Source organism: Balaenoptera musculus, chromosome 4 (assembly GCF_009873245.2).
Source record: "Balaenoptera musculus isolate JJ_BM4_2016_0621 chromosome 4, mBalMus1.pri.v3, whole genome shotgun sequence".
Lineage (NCBI taxonomy): Eukaryota > Metazoa > Chordata > Mammalia > Artiodactyla > Balaenopteridae > Balaenoptera > Balaenoptera musculus.
The window spans coordinates 58,436,535-58,458,035 of record NC_045788.1 but is presented as its reverse complement, the minus strand read 5'-3'; the positions used below and the strand labels follow the sequence as shown (position 1 = coordinate 58,458,035).

Below are 21,501 nucleotides of genomic sequence, written 5' to 3'. Positions count from 1 at the left end.
GTCATCCCTGAGTATGGGGAGAATTTATTAATCCATAAAAGGGCAACTTGGTTGTACAGACTTATTATTAAAATCCATTGTAAAATCTTCAGGAGTCAGAATTTTATTTATGCTGCTTAATTTTGCTAAAAAGGAAATTATTCTTTACTTCTGCAGTTTAGTTTTATACAGAATTCTATCATCAAGTAGACATTTAGTCAACGCTCTTGTGCTTTGCTGACAAAATAATAATTATTAATGATGATCCTAATTTTAAAATTCCCAGTCGCCCACATTCAGCAGCCATATTACTTTTCATTACTCCACGAAGAGATGTCATGAAAGGATTTCCTAAAAGACAGTGCTTAAGTAAAACAAGACAAACACACTTTCTATGTAAACATGGTGAGCAGCCACTTGAACATCCCAGTACTTTCATAAAAATATATATTTAAAAATCTTAGTATTTACAATCGTATGGATAGTTACCACCACTTTATCCTGTCAATAGGCCCTTCACTTTCTTCTTTTTGGTTTAAATTATATAACCTATCATTTTAATCACTCTTGCCAGCACCCAAATTCCCATGCTGTTTTTGTTATCTTTTAATGATTTTTGCAAACTTTTAATACCTAATGATTTTATCTCTAAATTGGTTATAGTTGAAAACATTTTTCATATGTCAATAGAAATATATTTGCTGAACTATTTTTCTACTGGTTTGAAACTTTATCACCTTTTCCTTTTTAAACTAATTTCTTGATATTACTAATGGTGATGCTTTTAAAATTATTAGCACTATTAATAGTATATCTTTTTTGATCTCTTTAATTACTTGTGGGATTATGGCATCTTTTGCCATTAATGAGGGGGTCTCTACTAAAATAAAAATTTTGAATTAAATTACAGTAATTCTGGTTTTATTCTAGGTCATCTAAGAGTACAAGTACTTCTGCTTCTCAGACTTCAATTAAAGTATTAGAGCTGAACTTCCCAGCCTCTTCACAAACTGGCAGCACTTCTAGACCAGCTAGTGCTAGCAGTGGCTCCAGTAATGGTAAAAGCAAAAAGAGCAGCAAATAAACATTTTAATCTCTTTTGAACAAGTTGTAAACACAAAACCAAAAATCTCATAATTTTAAAATAGTATATCCCACTCACTCTATGCTTTTGGGTGCCTTATACTGATATACAGGCCTACTGAAATAGTGTTAGAAATACAAAATGACCAGACAAAAGTTTTATCCAGTGGAAAATATAAAAACTGTTAAAAAAAAAAAAAAGTCAAGCTATTTGGGTCCAAATAAGCCAAAGAAATGTTTAATTTTCTTAGCTTTTTTCCTACTATTTTTTTCACATAGAGGGAAAGAAGTAAGAACAGATTCTTAACAAGGATACATGTTATACAAGCATAGGGTTATGATAGTTTCCACTGTCATTTTGTTTGTTATATCTCTTTTACCCTGGAAGATCCTGAAATTAGGTTTTATTAAAAGAAACATACTTCCCAGACCTTGGGGGAAGAAATGTTAGTTTCCTCCTTTAGCATAATTAAAAAATTTTTAGTCAAAAAATGGCATTACCTCTCCCCCTCCCCCCACCAAGAAAACAATTGATAGGAAAGAGAACCACTGTATCAATAAAAGTGCAGCTTAAATTTCTAGGAAGTAGTCCATTCTGATCTTGAAAGAAGTCAAACACATTAAAGATTTTGCTCTCGAGATACAACCAAGAATGTGTTTTCAAGATTTCCTTGATTTAATAAACAATTTAAAGAAAGCTAAGCATAATTAGATTTGCAATAGGAATTCCACAAATTTGCAGTGAAGGTAGACTATCAGATTAAGAATTAGTTATTTCAGTCAATACTTTATCATAACATGTGCCCAACAGTTTGAACTCCTGAAGTATGACTATGATGTTATAAAACTGGTTTTCAAATAAGTTTATCAGGATCTATGTACCTAAATGAGTATTGTCTCCTTCAAACCTTGGAAAAAAATATTTGTTATGACAATTGTCATTGATTAGAACTGTCACTTGCAATTCCTTCTGAAAGGTAGTAGTGGTTTCTCCTGATCACTAGAGTATTTTATTATCATTTTTAGTAATAGCCAGCAAAAGGCATAGCCAAGTCCAATGAATACGATGGGTAAAAAGCTGAATATTGTTTCGTAAAACACTGTTCTGGTAAGTGAGATTTATAAGATCTAAAAACTGATTAATCTTATGGTCACTTCAAATGTTCAGAGTTCTCATTCTCTGCCCTATTTTACTTTGTAAATTACTTGTAAGCTGAAATATTAAACACTGTATTCTATGAAGGCAGGGATTGTATCTTACTCGTTCTCTGACCTTGGGAAAGTTACTTTATGCTTTCTTCCTCATTTGTAATATAGAGACAGTAAGAGTTATCTATATCGAAAGTTTATTGAAATAATCAGATAATATATACAAAGTGCAAGGGCCTGACACATTGGAATTGCACAGTAACTTCTACCTATTATTGAGTCACCAACCAAAGCCTACCACAGTATTTGTGGAATGGTTAGGTTCTCAAGCCAGCATGCAAGTCTACATTTAACTCTTAAATAAAGTAATAGTTCCAAGTTCAGTGTAATAATGTTAAATGGTGAAACAAGGGATCAACCCCATTATCTCCAAATCTAGAGAGTTATCCTAACATTCACCTGCTGTGTTAGAAAGTCATCTACTTATACAAACCAAGATACTACCTGGGTACGTACAAACTATAGACATAATGTTCAGGGAAAAAAAGTGCTGAAGATACCACTAGGGATTCTTCACAAGTAAATCTCCAATAATATATTTTTTTCTGTGATGGGTTTCCTGAATATATCCTTATAAATTGTCTTATATAATCTGCTTAATATCCCAGGAAAGAAGCTTTGGGGAAGATGGAATTTCTAAATTCAGGCAGGCTGTCGTATAAGATACTATCCTAATTTTTTGTAACTGAATGTAACATTAAGCCACAAAAATGCTTTGGAAAATGACAATGCTGGTTGATAGTGATGCTCAGAGATTTTATTAAATAAAGTGTGTGTAAAATCCTGAAGCTGTGCTAGCAATTCCTAAAGGTCAAGGTGTAGAAAGAGTTTCCACTCTTTAAAAACACCACTATGTAGGACTACGTAGGGATGATACCAGAACTATTAATACACAGAAAGAACTAGGGACTCTTTTCTGATACATTTCTTGGTGCAAAGACTAATGCCCAAGTGACTGACTGATTTCTACTGCCATTACCTATTGTTTTTGACCAGTTTCTTTTTCTGTTCCATTGTAAAACAAATTTTACCTTTTTCATTACGCTCCCATCACTGAAGTCTGAAGGTCACAAATAGTACACATCCAGTTGTACTAACTTTTGGTATTTTACTGTTGGCAGGAACTCCAAGACAGAACAAGGACTGTCTTCTTCCTCTATCATTATCTGTCACTTAGACCTTTGTAGATGGATACTCACTACCCTCCAACTCCATCCAGTGTCATCATGAGTTGGAAAGATCCTAAAGCCCATTATAAACACCTATGACTTCTATTTATATCTATCTCTATCCCTGTCTATACTGTTTTCAATAATTTGGGGAGGATCCTTACGATCCAAGTCCATTCCTTCTTCAGCTCTAGTTGCTGAAATTTATTCTAAGCTCAGGCTCTGTCAGCCTAGTCATTCATTCAGACTCTAAGAAAGGAGGTATCAGAGGAGAGGTGTTAAGGAAGAAAAGCAGAAATGCAGGCCAGCTCTAGGCTATTTAGAAACAGGCCCAGTGCCTTCCCAACTGGACCTTTGCAATACTAGGACAGTTTCCTACCTTCCTTTCCCGTAGTGGAAGACCAGATTTATAGTGTGTTTCACTTGCTACTGCTGTTTTTGCTACAAGAACTCTTTTCTACTCTGATCTATTTTTGCCTGGAATGTAGTCTCTTAGGGTCTTGCCAATATTTAAAGAAATTTCTTAGTCCTATATTGCTAGCAAGAAGGGGGGAGAAAAAGAGAAATAAGTAAAATGGGCCCTAGTCAACTTTCATGGCTTTATTCCTAAGGTACCTGTTAAACAGCTGATACATAAACCATCTTAATTAAATCAGGGTTTAGAGGTCAATTAGACAAGACAGATAATCTACCATTTTAAAATAAAAGTTATGCAAAAAACTTAATATTTAAACAATGAATATAAAATGGTACTTATGAAACATTCAAATATATTTGTTTCAAAAGTCAAGAGCTTTTAATTTAACAGAGAGAATGAAATAATTTTTGATAAAAACGATCCAAGTGTTCAACGCACAAATTTAATATTCTCTCAAACAGCAGGATAAGGTGGACCCAAGGAATTCTCACACACCATAATACAATGAAGAAACAATACTTTGTGAGTGTTATCTTCAGGTGAAGAAGTTTAAATCATCAGAGTAAGAAATAACTGTATATAAACATACACAAGAAAAGCCTGAAAAAAATCAAGCTATGAAAAGGGGACCTACAACTGAAATATACTTTGAGGATCACTATAAAAAGCACTTGATGTCTGTAGTCTCTACAAATAAAATAACTGCAGGAGCAGGTATTTCTGCACTGGACTGTTATTACTAAAAGACCAAAACCTTTTATTAAAAGCCTTTAGTGTAACGGTGCTGATCCCCTTGGCATATTAATTTTTTGGCTTATTTCCTTTTTCTTTCTCAAATGCAGCTATCTGATTAAATATATTGAGTAAATTTTGAGGTAATTTTTTTTTAACTCCACTTTCTGAATGCTCTTTGCTACTTAGTCCCTCTTCTGGAACCTCTGTTTTAACATCCTCCTCATAATTACCCTCTCTTTCATATTCTCCCTGATTTTTATTTAATTGATATCTTTGCTCATGTCTACTGAAATCACGTGATCCAGAATAAGTGTATTTTTTATATTTTTCAACTGACTTCCAAGAGTAGTCTGAGCTTGCTGGTGAAGTGGAATATCTCATGGAACCTGGCTCCCACCTTCTATAGTGTTCTTTTCTTCCTTCTGTATCTTTCTCAAATCTTCTATAACCATAAATTTTTATCTTGTCCTCTGAATTCCTATAGAAGGAATCTGAGGAATCTCTTCTACTGGAAAAATGTCTTTCTGATTTATGTGGCTTTTCTGTTTTGCTACTACCTGTCTGAGTTTTATAGCTATTATAAAAATCTCTTGGATCTTCAGACCTACCTCCAAAATCATCCGGAATTTCAACTGAAGATGAAGAAAGAGGGCATCTATCTTTTTCTTTTACCTGTTTCTTTTGATATGGTAACCTATCCTGCTTTTCCAGTAGTTTTTCCACTTCTTGTTTTTGGTTAAGAAAAGATGCTGAAGTATTGGCTGGAACTGGGAAGCACTCATCTTTCTTATTCTGATCTACCTGATTTGAGGATGCCTTAGCTGAATGCCTTTTGGAACTTCGAGAAGACTCTGAGCGATTCCTCTTATGTTTCTTATGCCTTTTGTGACCAGAAGAGGAGGAGGATGAAGAAGAAGAAACTGATTCATCAGCAGAAGAAACACTTGAAGAGGAAGAAGTTGATTTTCTTCTTTTTTTCTTTAGCCTAAAAAAATGTAGTTAACTCATCAGATATGTTCAGTATAAAAATGTTTAATTATCCATAAAGATTTTAGTTCTATTTTATTCTCTCTAAAGATTTTCATAAAAGTTGTGGCTTACATAAGGAATTATAATAATAATCCTAGTTACTACAAGATCCAATTTTACCATGTCATGACTTTTGGGAAAAAAATACTTGTGTAGACAGTTGTTATTGTGAGCAAATCCATCATTTCTGAAAGACACAGTGACATTTCCCATATTACCTTAAAAATTTAAGACCATATGAATACATAAAGGAGAGAATTGAGGTTTTATATTTGGCTACCTCTAGTTCATAGTTTTTCCACCTCAGTACTATTAACATTTTTGGCCGAATAATTCTTTGCTGGGAGGGTAGGGTGGTGGTGGGGGAATCCTACATCATTGTAGAAAGTTTAGCAGCATCCCTGACCTCTACCCTCTAGATGCCAATAGCACTCTACCAGTTATGACAACCAAAAATGTCCTCTGGGGGACAAAACCGCTCCCAGTTGAAAATTACTGCTCTAGTTCTAAAACATTTCTCCCTAAAATACAGATAATTAAAATGACTTACATATTTTAATTCTGAGATTAAATTTTTTTTATTTTTTGCATAATTCTAGCCTTCCATTCCACTTTGCTTTATCTCTTTTATAGAAAAATTTATGGTATACATACTTGCTAAGAATCATTGATTACGACTTGAAACACTTTTATGTTTTACTTACTTTACCTCCCATATGGCACTTGGTTCAACTCAGTACCTGCTTTAAGTTTAAGAATACTGAATATCATAGTTTACCTTTTCTCCTCTTTTAAAAGCTTACGTAACTTTTCTGCACTTGTTTCTATTTTCCTTGTTTTCTGCTTTTCTTCCTTTTCAGCTTGTTTTTCTCTTAATTCCAAAGATTTCTTTTAGAACCCAGATATCGGAAAAAACCACACGTTAAAAATAGCAGAATATATAAAACCCAGTTTTCAAAAGACCAACCCCCCAACCAGAAACCAAATGTGGTATACCCAAATCACCATATATCCAGCATTAAACAAGTATTTTTAACATATAAAAATTAATCACACAGGTGTTTGGCATTAATCATTGGAACAGCCAGAACAGTATTGAGGACCAATTGCAGTTGGTATTCCATGAAAAAAGGGGAAGCCATTGCATCGATTCCCATGACCCAGAGTGCAAGAAAGGGAAAAATAAAATACATGAAAAATTATTAAAAAACATTAAAAATTTAAACAGAACACAAATTTTATAAATAAAATTCAAATAAAGAAATTCCATTAAGGTGAATTGAGGGGGAAATCACCATGTTCAAATACAAACCATTTAAAAAATAGCACAGCCCAGTTGGATGCATGATTATATAAGAAACCATTTTCCAGTTTGAGGATGGGGATGAGCAGCACCAGATGTCACAGACACAGCAGCAATGGTCCAATTCAGAAGAAAATGCATGAGAAAACATCATCATCAGTATTACAGGAAAAGACAGTTTAAAATATTTCTCAAAAAGGTTTTTTATAATTAGTTCAATTACAGTAACAATACTGAATTCTGTAACCACCAGGAAAGCTCACTACAAGGACAGTTCTCAAATCCACATACCAAATTTAGGCAACAGGAATTTTCTTACAGGGCTATTTTTACTTTTGAGTATTAACAAAACTATGAAGCAATGTCAAACCCAATTAAGAAAAGCTATATCTAAAAAACTCTTCATAATGCCTTAATTAAATGATCTAGAATAGTTTTCCCTAGAAGAAAGTTAAGTTTTGGCATTAATTTCAAATCTCATTAAATTTCTAAGAGGAAATAAAGAATCACCTGCATATATTTATGAAGCTTCTGCAAAGCATCCTCTGCATCTTTAAAAGTTTCATCCAAAGCCAAAGCTTTCTTATAGTAACTTTCAGCATTTAAAAACTTTTCTTCTTCTTCTAACCTAAATTTGAAAGGAAAATTTAGCTTTTTTTTGAGTAAAAATTAGAAGTCCTCAAATATGCATATACGGCAGAGGCGTATATGAGAGAATTTATTAGGGGAAAAACCATGTTCAGCAAATTATTTTCTTTTTTTAAATAAATTAATTAATTTATTTTATTTTTGACTGTGTTGGGTCTTCATTGTTGCGTCGGGCTTTCTCTAGTTGCGGTGAGCGGGGGCTACTCTTTGTTGCGGTGCGTGGGCTTCTCATCGTGGTGGCTTCTGTTGTTGCAGAGCACAGGCTCTAGGCTCGCAGGCTCTAGAGTGCAGGCTCAGTAGTTGTGGCACACGGGCTTAGTTGCTCCGCAGCATGTGGTATCTTCCCGGACCAGGGCTCGAACCCGTGTCCCCTGCATTGGCAGGCAGATTCTCAACCACTGCACCACCAGGGAAGCCCAGCAAATTATTTTCAAATTGAACAATACTTAAATATTGTGCTTTTACAACTATTTTTTTTTTTTTTGGTAAGAAGACAATATAAAACCACATAAAACAAATCAGAAAAACTGAACTCAAAGATACAGAGAACAGATTGGTGGTTGCCAGACGTGGGGGTGGGGGGGGTGTGGGCAAAGTAGGTGAAAGTGGTTTATCTTATAAACTTCCAGTTATAAGATAAAGTCCTGGGGATGTAATGTACATCATGGTGATTACAGTTAATACCATATTGTATATTTGAAAGTTGCAAAGAGAGTACATTTTAAAGTTCTCATCACAAGAAAAAAAAAATTTAACTATGTATGATGATGGGTGTTAACCAGACTTACTGTGGTCAATACTTCACGATATTTACATATATCTAATCATTTACTGCACATAACCTGAAACTAATATAAAGTTATATGTTAATTATATCTTAATTAAACAAACAAAAAAACGAATAGGAATCTATTACTGATAACTAAAGCCATACTGTAGGTCAAGCATTGGCATTTTAGTATAATACGTGAAAACACATGATCAACTGATATCCTCTGTAAATTTACTATGATCTTGAGCTTTAGTACAGAATTATATAGGCTGGCTTTTCCTAGTAATTTATGAAGAATTTTCCTTTCTACAGAAAAATTTTCCCAGAAAATTCACTGCTAAAGTTGGAAATACCAAGGCATACGTGTATATCACAACCAGCCTGTAGATAGGGTAATTATTAGATGATGTTCACAAGTCTATGTTGTGAAAAATGAGAATTAGAAAGTTTAGATACACAGCAGTGAAAGGATTTTGCAAAATATTTTCAGGTTTTGGAAAGGAGGAAAAAGTAATTACTATAAAACAAATTTAAAAACCAGTGGGTTCAATGGAATCACTTGTGTCAGACTGGATGAGGGCAGTAAGGGACCAAACACGATCAACATTTTTGGCCTGGATGATGGAATAGATGGTGTTGTCATTCACTGAGCTAAAAATCACCAATATGTGAATAATAAGACAACCACATGTAAGTAGGTACTAGCTTATGTACCTAGTGAGAAAGTAAAAAGCTACTCCAAACACTTGGGTCCAAGTAGAAGTTCATATCAGTTAAAAACAAATATTACAAAATTTCATTTATATGAAGTTCTGGAATGATCATACAAACTGGAATGATCAGGCAAATTCATGAAACAGAAAAGAGATGATTCTATTTAAAAAATAAGCAGCAAAAAGATGCTATTAATCATAAACTGGTCTTTAATTATTAAAGCAGAGTGTTAGCAAATTATTTATATTTAAAGTATTATGTTTCTTCAAAATATTTTATAAATTAGACTAGTCTATTAGTCATTAAATATTTATTATAAAACTACTATGTCAAGTATTATGCCAGTATCTCAGGACAGTAAGATAGGTTATAGGGTTTGTTCTTAATGTTTTGCTCTTCGTTTAATCTAAGTCTTGTGGATTTCACTGGACAAAGTAGAGCAATAAGCTGAATACAACAGTGAAATCTTATTCACAATTAACTAGAGTTCTCAACTTATATTTCCGGCATTATAATTACTAAAATGATGAAATAAATTAGAAATTTCTGTCTATTAAACAAAAACTTCTAGTGTATGTCCAGGAAAAGAATATTTACCTAATTTCTTGTATCTTTACATTTATATTTCTGTGTAATGAAAATATTCAGAACAGTGAAGTCAAGACACTAATTAGATCTTTGCTATTAAACAAAATCTGACACTTACTGCCCTCCTCTTTCTACAAGGGTCTGGCAGAGGTATTTTCTTGCATTCCTGTGAGTTGGACAGTTTTCCAATGCAAGCTCAAAATCTTCTATTGCTTTGTTCAGACTTCCTTTTGTTGCATATCTACAGATATGAGACAAAATTAGAGGAATTTATCTTGTGAGCTATGCATAAATCTTATACACATTTACCTTGTAAATATTCCTTAAAACCCATTATCCACTTACAATGCTCCACGAGCTACCAAAGCTTCCACATTTTGTTTATCTATTTCCAGAGCCTTATTGTATTCATTCATAGCATCCACGTGGCGTCCAACCTTAAAATAATCAACTCCAATCTTCACACTAAAAAGGTGTTTGTGAAGCATACATAACAAATATTTCACAGAATATCCAAACAAAATGTCAGCACGAATAAAATTTTAAAGCAAAGCAAATTTGGTTAATATTTAGTCTTTGATATTCTCAACATAACTAAGAAGTATTCTGTCTTTGGATAATTTCATAACAAATACTTATGAAATCCAGATATTGATATACTAATTCCTTTTTTAAAAAATTAAAAATATTGGCTAAACTTAAATCTTTAAAGTTTACAACATAACACCATTTACACCTTTAACAAAGCTAATGTCAAAAAGGTATCATTTAAATTCATTTATAAACAAATTTGGTCTTAAAGATGACAGAAGCATGCTTGCCTTAACCGAACCTTTTAGACTAATGCAAGTGTTGAAAGACAGTCTTCATACCATTTTAAAGCCCAAGATGCAGACTGCTTCTTTCTTAATGCAGAAGCAAAATCGTCTTCAGAGAAATTTTTGCTATTAAAGAAAATAAAAGTCAAACTGTAAATACTTTTTAGGGTAACTATATCTCTCCACCTGACAATAAAAACTGAATCCCAAGCAAGAAATTTGTATTTTATTTACAAAGCAAAATTCTTGAACTCTCAGGAATGACTATTATTGTTAAATATTTTTTTCTGCATCTTTCTCTGCATCTTATAAATTTTTTCTGCATCTACCTGGTCACATGGTACACATCAATCACTGATGAAAGACTCCATTCCAGAAGGAGGGGATCACCTAGTTCATTCAAACTTTGGCAGCAAGCTTAGGATAATCGAGTATTTTCTTCAGTTATGCAGCTTTTGACTTCAGCACCACTGACCTCACCACTTAATAGAATAATACTGATTTACTATACCTTTGCAGGCCTCGCATTAAAGATGGTGGATTAGATTCATCTATTCCTAGTTTTCCTAAAAGGAATTCAACTACTCCTGGATTAACAAATCCCAAAGAACTCTGCATGATATTCTCATAGGATTCTGAAGAATTGCTATTTAGTTCAACGCTTCTCCTTAAAAAAAAAAAAAAAAAAAAGTCACAACAAAAATATAAAAATGATTAACACGATTAGCATGTCCCATTTTCATTAAGGAAATAATATTATCAAATGGGATTTAAATACTCAGACCATTTTTGTACATGAAAGTTTGGCAATAATGACTTGGTTCCTTTTGCCAAGTTTGAAAAAATTTAAGGGTTATAAAAATAAAATTAGCATATTTTGAAATGAGAGAAATTAGAATTCTACTTTGTTAGAAGTTGGGCAAAATTTGCTATTTTTTAGCAAAGAAACTGTTTTCCACTTAACTTGTTGAGACAATGTGGATAAATTACCTGTAGTACAAAGGAAGTTCTTCGGAACTAATTACACCTAATTTAATACCAGATAGGTGTGGTGGAAGAGATGAGCTATATAGAGATACAGCAAGCTTTTCATGATATCTGTCGATATCCTTGATTCCAGCTTAAAAAATAAGAAAATTGAGTTGATTAACAAGGCAATGCAAACTAACAAGTATGACAACTGTTACTTTTTTATTAATATGATGAAACTGATTACCTCGAATGATGTCACCAATTTGGTAATATGATAAAGGATCCCCATGGTTACTGAGAGAAGGCACGTCTCTTAGTGGACATAGAGCCTGCAATGAGAAGTACTGTAAAACACCAGACATTCTATTCTTTGGTGAGAAGTGTCTTCTTTTATTCTAGCTATTCAGTATAAACAGCTAATAGTTGACAGGAACATTAAGAAAACAACTAGCACCCTAGAGTCTAAATTTAAATAAGGATTTTAATAATTTCTGTGCCTAAACATAATAAAACAAGTTTTCTGGTTCAGGTCAAAAACTAAAATCTCATGAAATTTGCAGTTAGTTTTAGGAACCACATATAAGTATGGATGATGAAACAAAAAGTTATTTTGTGCTTGTTAAATATAAAACTAAAGCTTGTCCAGAAAGTAGGAGAGTTCCAAAGAAAATGAAATGTGAATTCTTCAAAGTTTACGTCTGTTATCCAGTTTGTGATACCTTCTGCTTTTCCTTCCTTTCTATCTGCCTTAACAGACAGTAAATATCAAACCTTTTAAATTAAAGTGACATACTATTTCAAATTTAGGTCTATTCACCTTGGGCAAAGCATCTTATTATAATGTACAAACCACTTAATTTAATTATTGTAAATACATATTGAATAAATAAGACAAGAATTTGTTTCTAAATTATCCACATACAAGTATCTAATGCTAAATACTAAATAATTAAAGACATGTTCAACTAGAAGAAATAACCCCAGGCTACTAATCAATCTCACCATCTCCACTGATATCTCTTTGAGCGTTTAAAAAAGGACCCCACCCCTGCCAACCAAAGGGACCAAAACCTCCCGAAACTAGAAATGGTGCCAGAAACTGTAAGTAACTCTATTACTGCTGATTATTTTTTAAAAAGGAAAGGTGCTTTATATTTATACTTTTTACTTAATACTTATTTAATTGTTATTAATTAATACTTATTTAATTCTCAAAACTATGTCTGCAGGGTACACTTAATTACAACTGGATGCAAAGACGTAAGTTTTGCATTGAGATGACATTTTATCCAAAACAGAAACAATCAAATAACTGAAAAGTGAATAACTTACTGTGATTTCTAAGTGGGATATATCTCTCATAATGCCACTGCCTAAACAAATCAACACCATGAAAAACCCAAATTCCCGAATGGAACTAATTCTTCCAATCACTATATCACCACGCTCAATATCTCGAAAAAAGAGCTCTCTCCGGTCCATACTAGGTATCTCCATGAATTGCTCTAAAGGTGGCATGATTGCATAATGCTCTGAAAAAATAATTAACAAAATTACTAACAATAGTTTCGTGTTCATCTGAAGTGCTGTTAAACCAAACCGCAATCAAACGATTTTAAGATTAATCTCACCTTCATCGTCTTCATTAACTTCAGAAGTTGTAGGTGCATCTGATTTCCAGGAAAGTGCAAAAAGCAGATCCGCTTTTTTGGAAATGAATTTTTGTATTTCAATGTTTTCAACTCTCTTCTCTTTTCTTAAAAAGAAACAAAATTTATGAAAACTGGTTTACCTGCAAAACCTTGTCCAAGCTTCTGCTCACGGCTTTCATCGCCCAATCGGGTCCGTCCTAAGCTCTTGGCCACATATCCTCCGAAAAAAAGTTTTAACCAAGGATTCCCTCATTCGCCGGTCTGTAGGTGGAGGACGCGGAAACTTAAAAAGGGACAGCCGCGGCAGACACACAAGCCCAAGAGATTTTAGCTAAAGAATCCGCGCCTCTGGTAGTGCAGTACCAGATTTAAAAAGTTCAGCCCGCATCCTGCATTGCCCTCACACCAGGAGTGGGCACCCTCCTCCATCCTGCCCTCGGAACTAGCGCCGCAGTTCTCACGTGCTCACGGCCTCGGCTCTGCTCCTTCAGGACTCAGCCGGCCGACTGCGGTAGAGGAGCCCGGAGCTGCGCCCCCTCCCCCGTCTCGCAGCGGCGCCGCCGTCCCATTACCTTCCCTGTAACTGCTGCTGGGGCGGCGGGCCCCGGGCAGGCTCGACCACCGACCCCAGGAGGCTCCGGAAGTGCGGATTGTCCTGCTGTTCGCTCCTGAGCAGGGAGAGCAATGACGGCCCGTGGAAATTCAGTGACTGCCGCATAAGGTCCCGGTCCATGGCTAGAGACTGACGGGCCCAACGACCGGGGGTTGCCAGCGCCCCGTTCCGTGCCCACTACTTCAGCCCGATGGTCCGGGAGGCTGAGGAAGCAGCCAAGAAGCCGCCGGAAGCACACACCCAAACACTTCCCCACAGGAGCCTCCCGGAAGTGTTCTGGAGCCGCCCCCAGCGGCAGTGCCGCGGAGCTCAGCCTTAGTCTCGCGGAGCTCAGCCTTAGTCTCGCGAAATTGAGCGAGGTTACGGAAGCCGAAAGCATTGGGCCAAGCTTTTCTGGAGCTAAGGGACGACTGCGGCTTTGAGGTAGTGATGTGTGTAGCAAGTTTGCTTTGTAAAATTTCCGAGGTATTAGTACATTGAAATGGCCCGAGCTCTAATCTGTGGTAGGTAATAATTCATCCTCTTATTTAGCGAGGCACTTCTAAGTGCGAGTGTAAGGAGGAGAACTCCAAACGGGTTACAAAGTTTCTTCCCTCGAAGTATTCGCTGCATAAGTCACTACCTGCGCCTCAGGCATAACGACATTAAAACGAATGCTCTGGGAGATTTCCTGGAAGGCTAAAGGGCAGAAGAAAGGCAGGACACTAACATTTACTAAACTCTGGAGCTGTGTTCTCTAGCCATACCCTGTTCACTATTAGTGATTTTAGAGTTAAAACCAGAATGGCCTTAATGCCTACATGTACGCATATATACATTCTTTTTTATTTCTTCAGTTTAAGTGGTTTCTCAAAATTTAGTGCCCATAAGGTTTACTGTATAGTCAGTAAAGTCAGACTAAAGTCAATATGCTATACTTAGGGGTAATTCAAGTGATTTTTCAAAGGTAATTGTGACAGGCTTCCCCCCCCCCCCCCCCCGTACTTACTGACTTGGGAACCTAACCGCGGTACCTCATCGTACTCTCATTTTGGAGATTGAGGAAACAGGCCCAGAGACTCTCAATACATTGCTCAATATCACCAGCTGGCAAAAGGCTAGTTTGAATTTCAACCTACGACGGAATAGATCTTCACTGGCAGAGTTGCTGGAGGAAGTATTTTTATCACATAGAAGGTCTAACTTACTCTAATATTGAAATAATGTGGCTTTGTTTTATTACAATATATTAAAGTGTGTATTACTTAAGTTGTGTAGTTTAGCCTAGTCCTCTTGAACAAAAATAAATAGCAGCAGTTATTCTGCCACCTTCTGCAGCTTTGCATATTTGGGGAGATTAGTTTGCCCTTCATTGTCTCACCACCCAGCCAGAGTATAGCGAATGCCTTCACACTATTTTGGTTTACAATTACAGGTGTATTTGAATTCATTTTCTGCTGGGATGGGTACCTTTGACTTTGAAGGGGACAGGGTACGAGATCTTTGAGGTAGGACTGGAGGGAGTGAGGAGAGAAAGTGAGGAACTAGTTTTGCTTCTTATCTTGGAGAAACCAGTCCCACAGATGGAACTTCTCAAGGTGGACACAGAAAGAAGACACTTTAATTTTCACTTCTTGATGTAAGTTTTTTGGTTACTGGTTTGACTGTTAAAAGTATTTAAAAAATATTTTCCAAGTAATTTTTCCACATGAAGCAGTACGAGTGATTAAGTGAATATATGGGAGGTAAGAGAGGGCAGGGCATTCAAGACAATCACATCTTTGGTGTCTTCCCCCTGGACCTATTTTTACTGTGATGTCAAATTCCATTTCTAAATAAACATATATGTACATCTTTTAACAAATGCTTTTTAGGCCCTGGAGATATAAAGATAAACAGAACAAAACAAAACAAAAAAAACCTGGTTCTTGCCTGGCACACAGTTCAATGGAGGAGTAGACATAAGAAGAAACAAATATGGCACAGTGGTAAGTATTATTGTTGTGGATACCTGCTACGTGTCTGCTTAGTTCCCTTTTTTTTTTTCTGGGAGATGAGGTAGTGGGAACTGATGAAGGTAAGAGGAGAGGAGGAGGCAAGTATGTGCACTTCAGGATGAGGGAGCAATAGGATTCAAGGAGTAGAGATGTGAAAAAGCAAAATGCTTTCTGGAGATTGCAAGATTGAAATTGAGTTAGGTAGGGATATTTTAGTTATGGACATTTTGGTTGTTTAAGTGTGTCATTTGAGGTATTTTTCCTATAACGAGGCCACGTGGTTTCATTCATAAGTACGAGGTACAAGAGGTTTAGATTACAGCTTTGTTACCATATAAGGTAGCTTTGTTCTATTCAAAGTTCTATTCGAGGGACTTCCCTGGCGGTCCAGTGGTAAGACTCTGAGCTTCCACTGCAGAGGACGCGGGTTTGATCCCCGGTCGGGGAACTAAGATCCTACATGCCTTGCAGCACAGCCAAAAAAAAAAAAAACTAAACACCCCTTCCCAAAAAAAACCCAAAGTTCTATTCAAAGTCCCCCTAAATTGACTCAAGAAGGAGTGAAGAATACTAAATAGAAAGTATGGCTAGACCAGCCAAAAATCCATCCTCGTTATTAAAGAAATAATTTAAACTACAAGCCCTTGTGATAAGGGTTGGTACATCTTCATTCATTCAGTAATCTTTGTTTCCACCACCTTCTCTTTTCATTTTTTTCTATCACGGAGCAAGACATATCTTTAAGAAAAACATTGCTAGTTTAGTATTTATCCACTTGAGTGTGCTCTAAGATCATTATGAGTATCAGATTTTCTACCCTTTACCAGAAAACCAACTGCCAATTAAACAAAGATTCAGGGATGGGAAACTGTGACCTATCATATAAAGTCATTTTAAGATAGTTGTGTCTCTAACACCTTCTCCATTTTTTAGTTACTGGTAAATGTTTTGAGGATATTATATTAATGTAAATCAGTTCATATATCACTGTCTAGGATTGATTAGCTCAGTCATTTTGAATTACTTTTTCCAAGAGGAAAGATCATTGGTTTTAGTTCCAGTCTGAGCTGGTTAGATTGAACAGACCCATGGGTGAATACTGCACAACTCCTGGGAAGGGTGGTGGTGGTGGTACTGGTGCATTTACATCATAATCCATGTACAATACACATGGCACTTGCAGAGATGTGCAATGCTTGACCATACACAGTGGCCACCGGCATTGCTATTCTCAGCCAGCTATTTATCCATGTTTGTTTACAAAAAGGACTTGGAAATAGAATGAGGATATTTAAGAACAAATCCATCATGATTGTTGAAAAAACAAACCAGTTGAAAGATGTATAGAGTACTTGCATAGAATAGATAGGTCAGTATGCTTACTCTCAGGTACTTTGTCATGACTGCTTATAAAGATACATGCACACACACACACACTTCTTAGATTCTCATTTTGTGGCAGTTTCTCAGAATACTGTGCAAGAGAATATGTCAAGGTTATAACCAAGAAAAATTGACAGCTTAATTGATGCTAAATAAATAGTATTCCTTGTCAGTACATTCTGGGTTGGTTTGATACTCATTTTTAATGCATTTGGGTGTTTCTTTGAAAAAGAGTAGTTGATCATCTTTTTATTAATTTTTTTCTTTTGGGCCCCACTGCGCAGCTTGGGGGATTTTAGGTCCCCGACCAGGGACTGAAACCGCGCCCTCGGCAGGGAGAGTGCAGAGTCCTAACCACTGGACCTCCAGGGAATTCCCTGATCATCTTTTTAAAAAAATTTATTTTATTTATTAAACTATAGTTGATTTACAATATTGTGTTAGTTTCAGGTGTACAGCTTCAGATTCTTTTCCATTACAGGTTTTTACAAGATATTGAATATAGTTCCATGTGCTATACAGTAAATCCTTGTTGTGATCATCTTTTAATTATTAAACAGTAACTCCTTTTCATTTTATTGATGGCAACACCAAAGAAGATTTTCAGAGACTAGAAATGTATTATTGCATTAGTATATTTCCCTCCTTAATGGAATCCATTGGAAGAGCCAGCCTATCTGGGTAAGGATTCAACTTTGATCCTACTCACTTTAGATATGACATTTTATTATTGGTAGACATAAAGTGGTCAAATTTCCAAATGCCATTAATTGAATGAATTAATTCATCCAGCAAATATTTGTTGAGGGTTAGGCACTCTTTCAAATGTTAGGGATATAATAGTGGAAAAATACACCAAGATTCCTGCCTTCATGGAGCTTACATTCTGGTGGAAAGAGACAGACAATGAGCAATAAACATAGTAAGTAAATGATGTAGTATGTTAGACGGTGTTAAATCCTATAGAAAAAGGAGAAAGTCAGGGTTAGGGGCATTGGAAGTGAAGAGGGTTGGGTGTAGTACTTTTAAATAGAATGGTCAGGGCAGGTCTCATTGAGAAGATGACATTTGAGCAAAGACTTGAAGGAGTTGAAGGAATTAGTCATTCAGCTTATTTGGGAGAAAAAAAGTTCCAGGCAGAGGGAACAGCCAGCACAGAGGTCCTAAGGCAGGTGAGTACTTGGTATATTGGGAACAGCAAGGAAGACAGTGTGGCAGGAACAGGGTGAGAATGGAGGTGCAGGATTTGTAGGCTATTGGAAGAACTAGCTTTTACTCTTTGTGGAATAGGAGTTGTTTCAGGGTTTTAAGCAGAAAGGTATTATGACTTTCATTATAAAAGGATCATTTTGGCTGCCGTATTGGCTGGAGTTAACTAAATACCTATTGCTCTTAATGGGAAGGAAAAAGTTTTATAGAAGGCTATCTTTGATTTCTTGGAAAACAATTTCTTTTTAAAGTTTACGCATCATTGCATAGAATGAGAATATGAAGTTTTAATGGCTGCAAGAAGATTAAGAGTGTGAGCAACTATTACCATGAGGTAGGGAGTTATCATAGTGGGAACAGTTTAGCACAGGGGTCCTGGTTGTATTTTGGGAGCAGACCATCTAATCTCTCAAGCCTCTCTTGTCACCTTTAAAACTCAGGGGTTGGACACAATGAACTTTCAGATCTAACCTTTAACATTCTCTGTCTATGATAAAAACAGTCCAAGTGCTAAAACTGCATGTCTGTCTTTAAGCCACTATGCTTCTTTTTCTATGAAGAAGGTAGGAAGTTCTTTTCCTATCGTATTGCATTGCAGGTAAGTGTGGGTTCCTACTGTGGATAGTCCCTTTATATGGATGAGATTCTCTAGTTCCAATTGGTTGTGGATAGAAAAGAGACCAGCGGGCTTCCCTGGTGGCGCAGTGGTTGAGAATCTGCCTGCCAGTGCAGGGGACACGGGTTCGAGCCCTGGTCTGGGAAGATCCCACATGCTGCGGAGCAACTGGGCCCGTGAGCCACAATTACTGAGCCTGCGCGTCTGGAGCCTGTGCTCCGCAACAAGAGAGGCCGCGATGGTGAGAGGCCCACGCACCGTGATGAAGAGAGGTCCCCACTTGCCGCAACTAGAGAAAGCCCTCGCACAGAAACGAAGACTCAACACAGTCATAAATAAATAAATAAATAAATAAATAAATAAATAAATAAATAAATAAATAAAAGAACGTGAATTAAAAAAAAAAAAAAATCTTAAAAAAAAAAAAAAGAGACCAGCCACAGAAGTCACAGACATTGGTAGGTCACTCTCTGGAAGCCTGAGTGTGACAGTTCCATGAGGTAGTCATTGCACTGGGGGATCCTGTTTTTCAAGTGCAGAAATTAATTAGACACTGATTTAGAAACCTCATTGATGATGTTTAATGGTGAAATATAAATGTCATGTGCCCCAGAAACTCATGGAGTATCAATATATTCTCCCATGAGAAACCAGCTCTTGTCAGTAGAAGTTTGTTTGTGAGCCTGGAATCAGAGCAAAAGCAGGCTGTTGGGTGATGTTAATGACTAATTCCATCAAACTATTTAGTCTTATGCATTTATTTCCTCTATATGAGTATTTCTGCTAAGGCTGTCCGATACTCTGCTCACCTAGGAACCCCCTCTGTCTCTCCCTCTTTCTCTCTCCCACACCCTCTTTCTCTTTCCTTCTCTCCTTGTCTTTCTCTCCCTCTCTCTCTCTCTTCCTGCCTCATATATATATACATATTTATAGTTACAGTCTCCATATATATAATATATATTAGTTATATTCTCCATATATGCCATTATATATATATAATTATAGTTTCTGTTTTTGAAGCAGTTTTCAAAGATTTTTTTTTACCTTTTTTGAAATGGAAGACTAATGTACAAAACAGGTAACAACAGAACTATCTTTGTTGGAATATTGACAGGAAGATATTGAGCAGTCTGTTAACACCTCCCCCATTTCTCCCTGCCCTGCCATGGCTGGAGAGGTACCTTTAAGGAATATCTCAGACTTGTTAGCAGATTACTCCTTCAGGCAGGGTTCAATATCATTGATTATGTTTCAGCTTAAGTTATAATCATATTCTAATCATTGTTCTCTATGTCTATACTGTAGTCACTCTGGAATTGTATATTTTTCAAATTCTCCAGCCATACACACACTTTCTTTTCTGCTTGTAACCGCTTCCACAGATGGTGATTCTTGTTCATTGTGCTTTGATTCTTCCTGGTTTCACTTTTTGAGAAAGTAATCTGGTTTCCAAGTTCAGGAGGGTTCCATTCTTTGCCCTAATAAATTTCACTATGAAACCCTTTATGATCTGGTCTCTGCCTACGTATCCTACCTCATTTTCAATCCTTTCCGTCATCATTGGGATTCAACCACATGGATTTTCTGATATTTTCTAAACACTCCAAGTTTTTCCCAGTTCAGAGCTTTTGTACTTGCTGTTTTCTGAAATGCTCTTCCCTTACTTTTCTCTATTTTATTTTTTAAAATATTCAGGTCTTAGTTTGAAGACCTCTTCTGTCTCACAGTACTCCATTTATTTCCATCATGACAGTTATCATAATTTATTTTCTTACCGATTATTTGTCTTCCCCACTAAAATATAAGTCCATGAGGACAGGGCCATATCAATCTTGTTCATGACTGTGTACTCAATAGCTAGCTCAGTGCCTGGCACATATATTTGAGTGAATGAATGACAATATACAAATATTTACATGCAGATATCACACTCAGAGTAAGGGATGGGACATAGTATGTTATATATATCACATATATGGCTGAGCAAGGCTTAATTAACCAGGTTCTGAAGGGGACCTGGAAATAATTTCCAATTCTGGGCCATGGGACCACCTTTTGCCTTGGGAGGTAGTTATGGCAAGCAAAACATGTCATCTGGAAATTATAGCAACAGACAAAAGGTGGTATTCCAAAAAAGTGATTCATATTATTGGTTCAACATGGAATAAAAGTGTTTTCTGGATGGGTGAAGGGAGCATGGTAACTGGATACTCCAGAAGCAGATGGGTTGATTTTTTTAAAAAACTTCAAAGGAGTTCTTTCCTCCTTTTGCTCAATTATGAGTTAAGTGGTGTGATAGCTAAAAAAGCAAATGTAATTTTCTTTCTTCCTTCCTTTATATTTTTCTTCTCCCTGGTTTACATTTGGTTATTGTCTTTTATCTTGTATAAATCTTTGTTGATTTCATTGTATCTGTGATTAAGGACTGCCCTCTCTGAGGTGTGACTAGGAATAATCTCTCTGCAGTATTCTGTGCATATAGGACAAATATCTGCATGCGTGTTATATTAGTCAGCGTTCTCCAGAGAAACAGAAACAGCAGGATGTGTGTATATATATAGAAAGTGATTTATTTTAAGGAACTGGCTCATGTGATTATGGAGTCTGACAAGTCC

The 21,501-nt window shown here is 36.0% G+C and overlaps 2 protein-coding genes across 3 annotated transcripts in view; one reads left to right on the top strand and one right to left on the bottom strand.

The window, feature by feature from the left end:
- CCDC39 (coiled-coil domain containing 39) overlaps window positions 1-2,739 on the top strand; it is a 48,265-nt gene extending 45,526 nt beyond the window's left edge. Inside the window, exon 20 of the mRNA XM_036850157.1 lies at window positions 910-2,739. Within this exon, the coding sequence (XP_036706052.1) occupies window positions 910-1,063 (154 nt within the window). The 3' untranslated portion in view covers window positions 1,064-2,739. The remainder of the gene's footprint in view (window positions 1-909) is intronic.
- Window positions 2,740-2,877: 138 nt separating this feature from the next.
- Window positions 2,878-13,998, bottom strand: TTC14 (tetratricopeptide repeat domain 14). Of its 2 annotated transcripts, none has more exons than XM_036850159.1 (12): window positions 13,662-13,998; window positions 13,069-13,193; window positions 12,770-12,969; window positions 11,682-11,766; window positions 11,456-11,585; window positions 10,977-11,132; window positions 10,520-10,591; window positions 9,993-10,112; window positions 9,766-9,888; window positions 7,436-7,553; window positions 6,401-6,510; window positions 2,878-5,578 (listed from the first exon to the last, which is right to left on the bottom strand). In XM_036850159.1, the coding sequence occupies exons 1-12, from the start codon at window positions 13,820-13,822 to the stop codon at window positions 4,660-4,662; spliced, it is 2,319 nt and encodes a 772-aa protein (XP_036706054.1). In that variant the 5' UTR covers window positions 13,823-13,998; the 3' UTR covers window positions 2,878-4,659. The 2 variants fall into 2 exon arrangements, with proteins under 2 accessions (XP_036706054.1, XP_036706055.1); XM_036850160.1 differs by having other exon boundaries at window positions 13,069-13,350; window positions 13,662-13,982.
- Window positions 13,999-21,501: the final 7,503 nt, after the last annotated feature.

What these genes read in the sequence shown, in the direction of transcription:
- TTC14 (XM_036850159.1), bottom strand. Translation starts at nt 13,822, where the DNA reads ATGGACCGGGACCTTATGCGGCAGTCACTGAATTTCCACGGGCCGTCA. An exon ending in AGTTAATGAAGACGATGAAG is followed by an intron (nt 12,970 to 13,068) that starts GTGAGATTAATC and finishes TTATTTTTTCAG; the next exon opens with AGCATTATGCAATCATGCCA. An exon ending in GCATCTTGGGCTTTAAAATG is followed by an intron (nt 10,113 to 10,519) that starts GTATGAAGACTG and finishes ACACCTTTTTAG; the next exon opens with TGTGAAGATTGGAGTTGATT.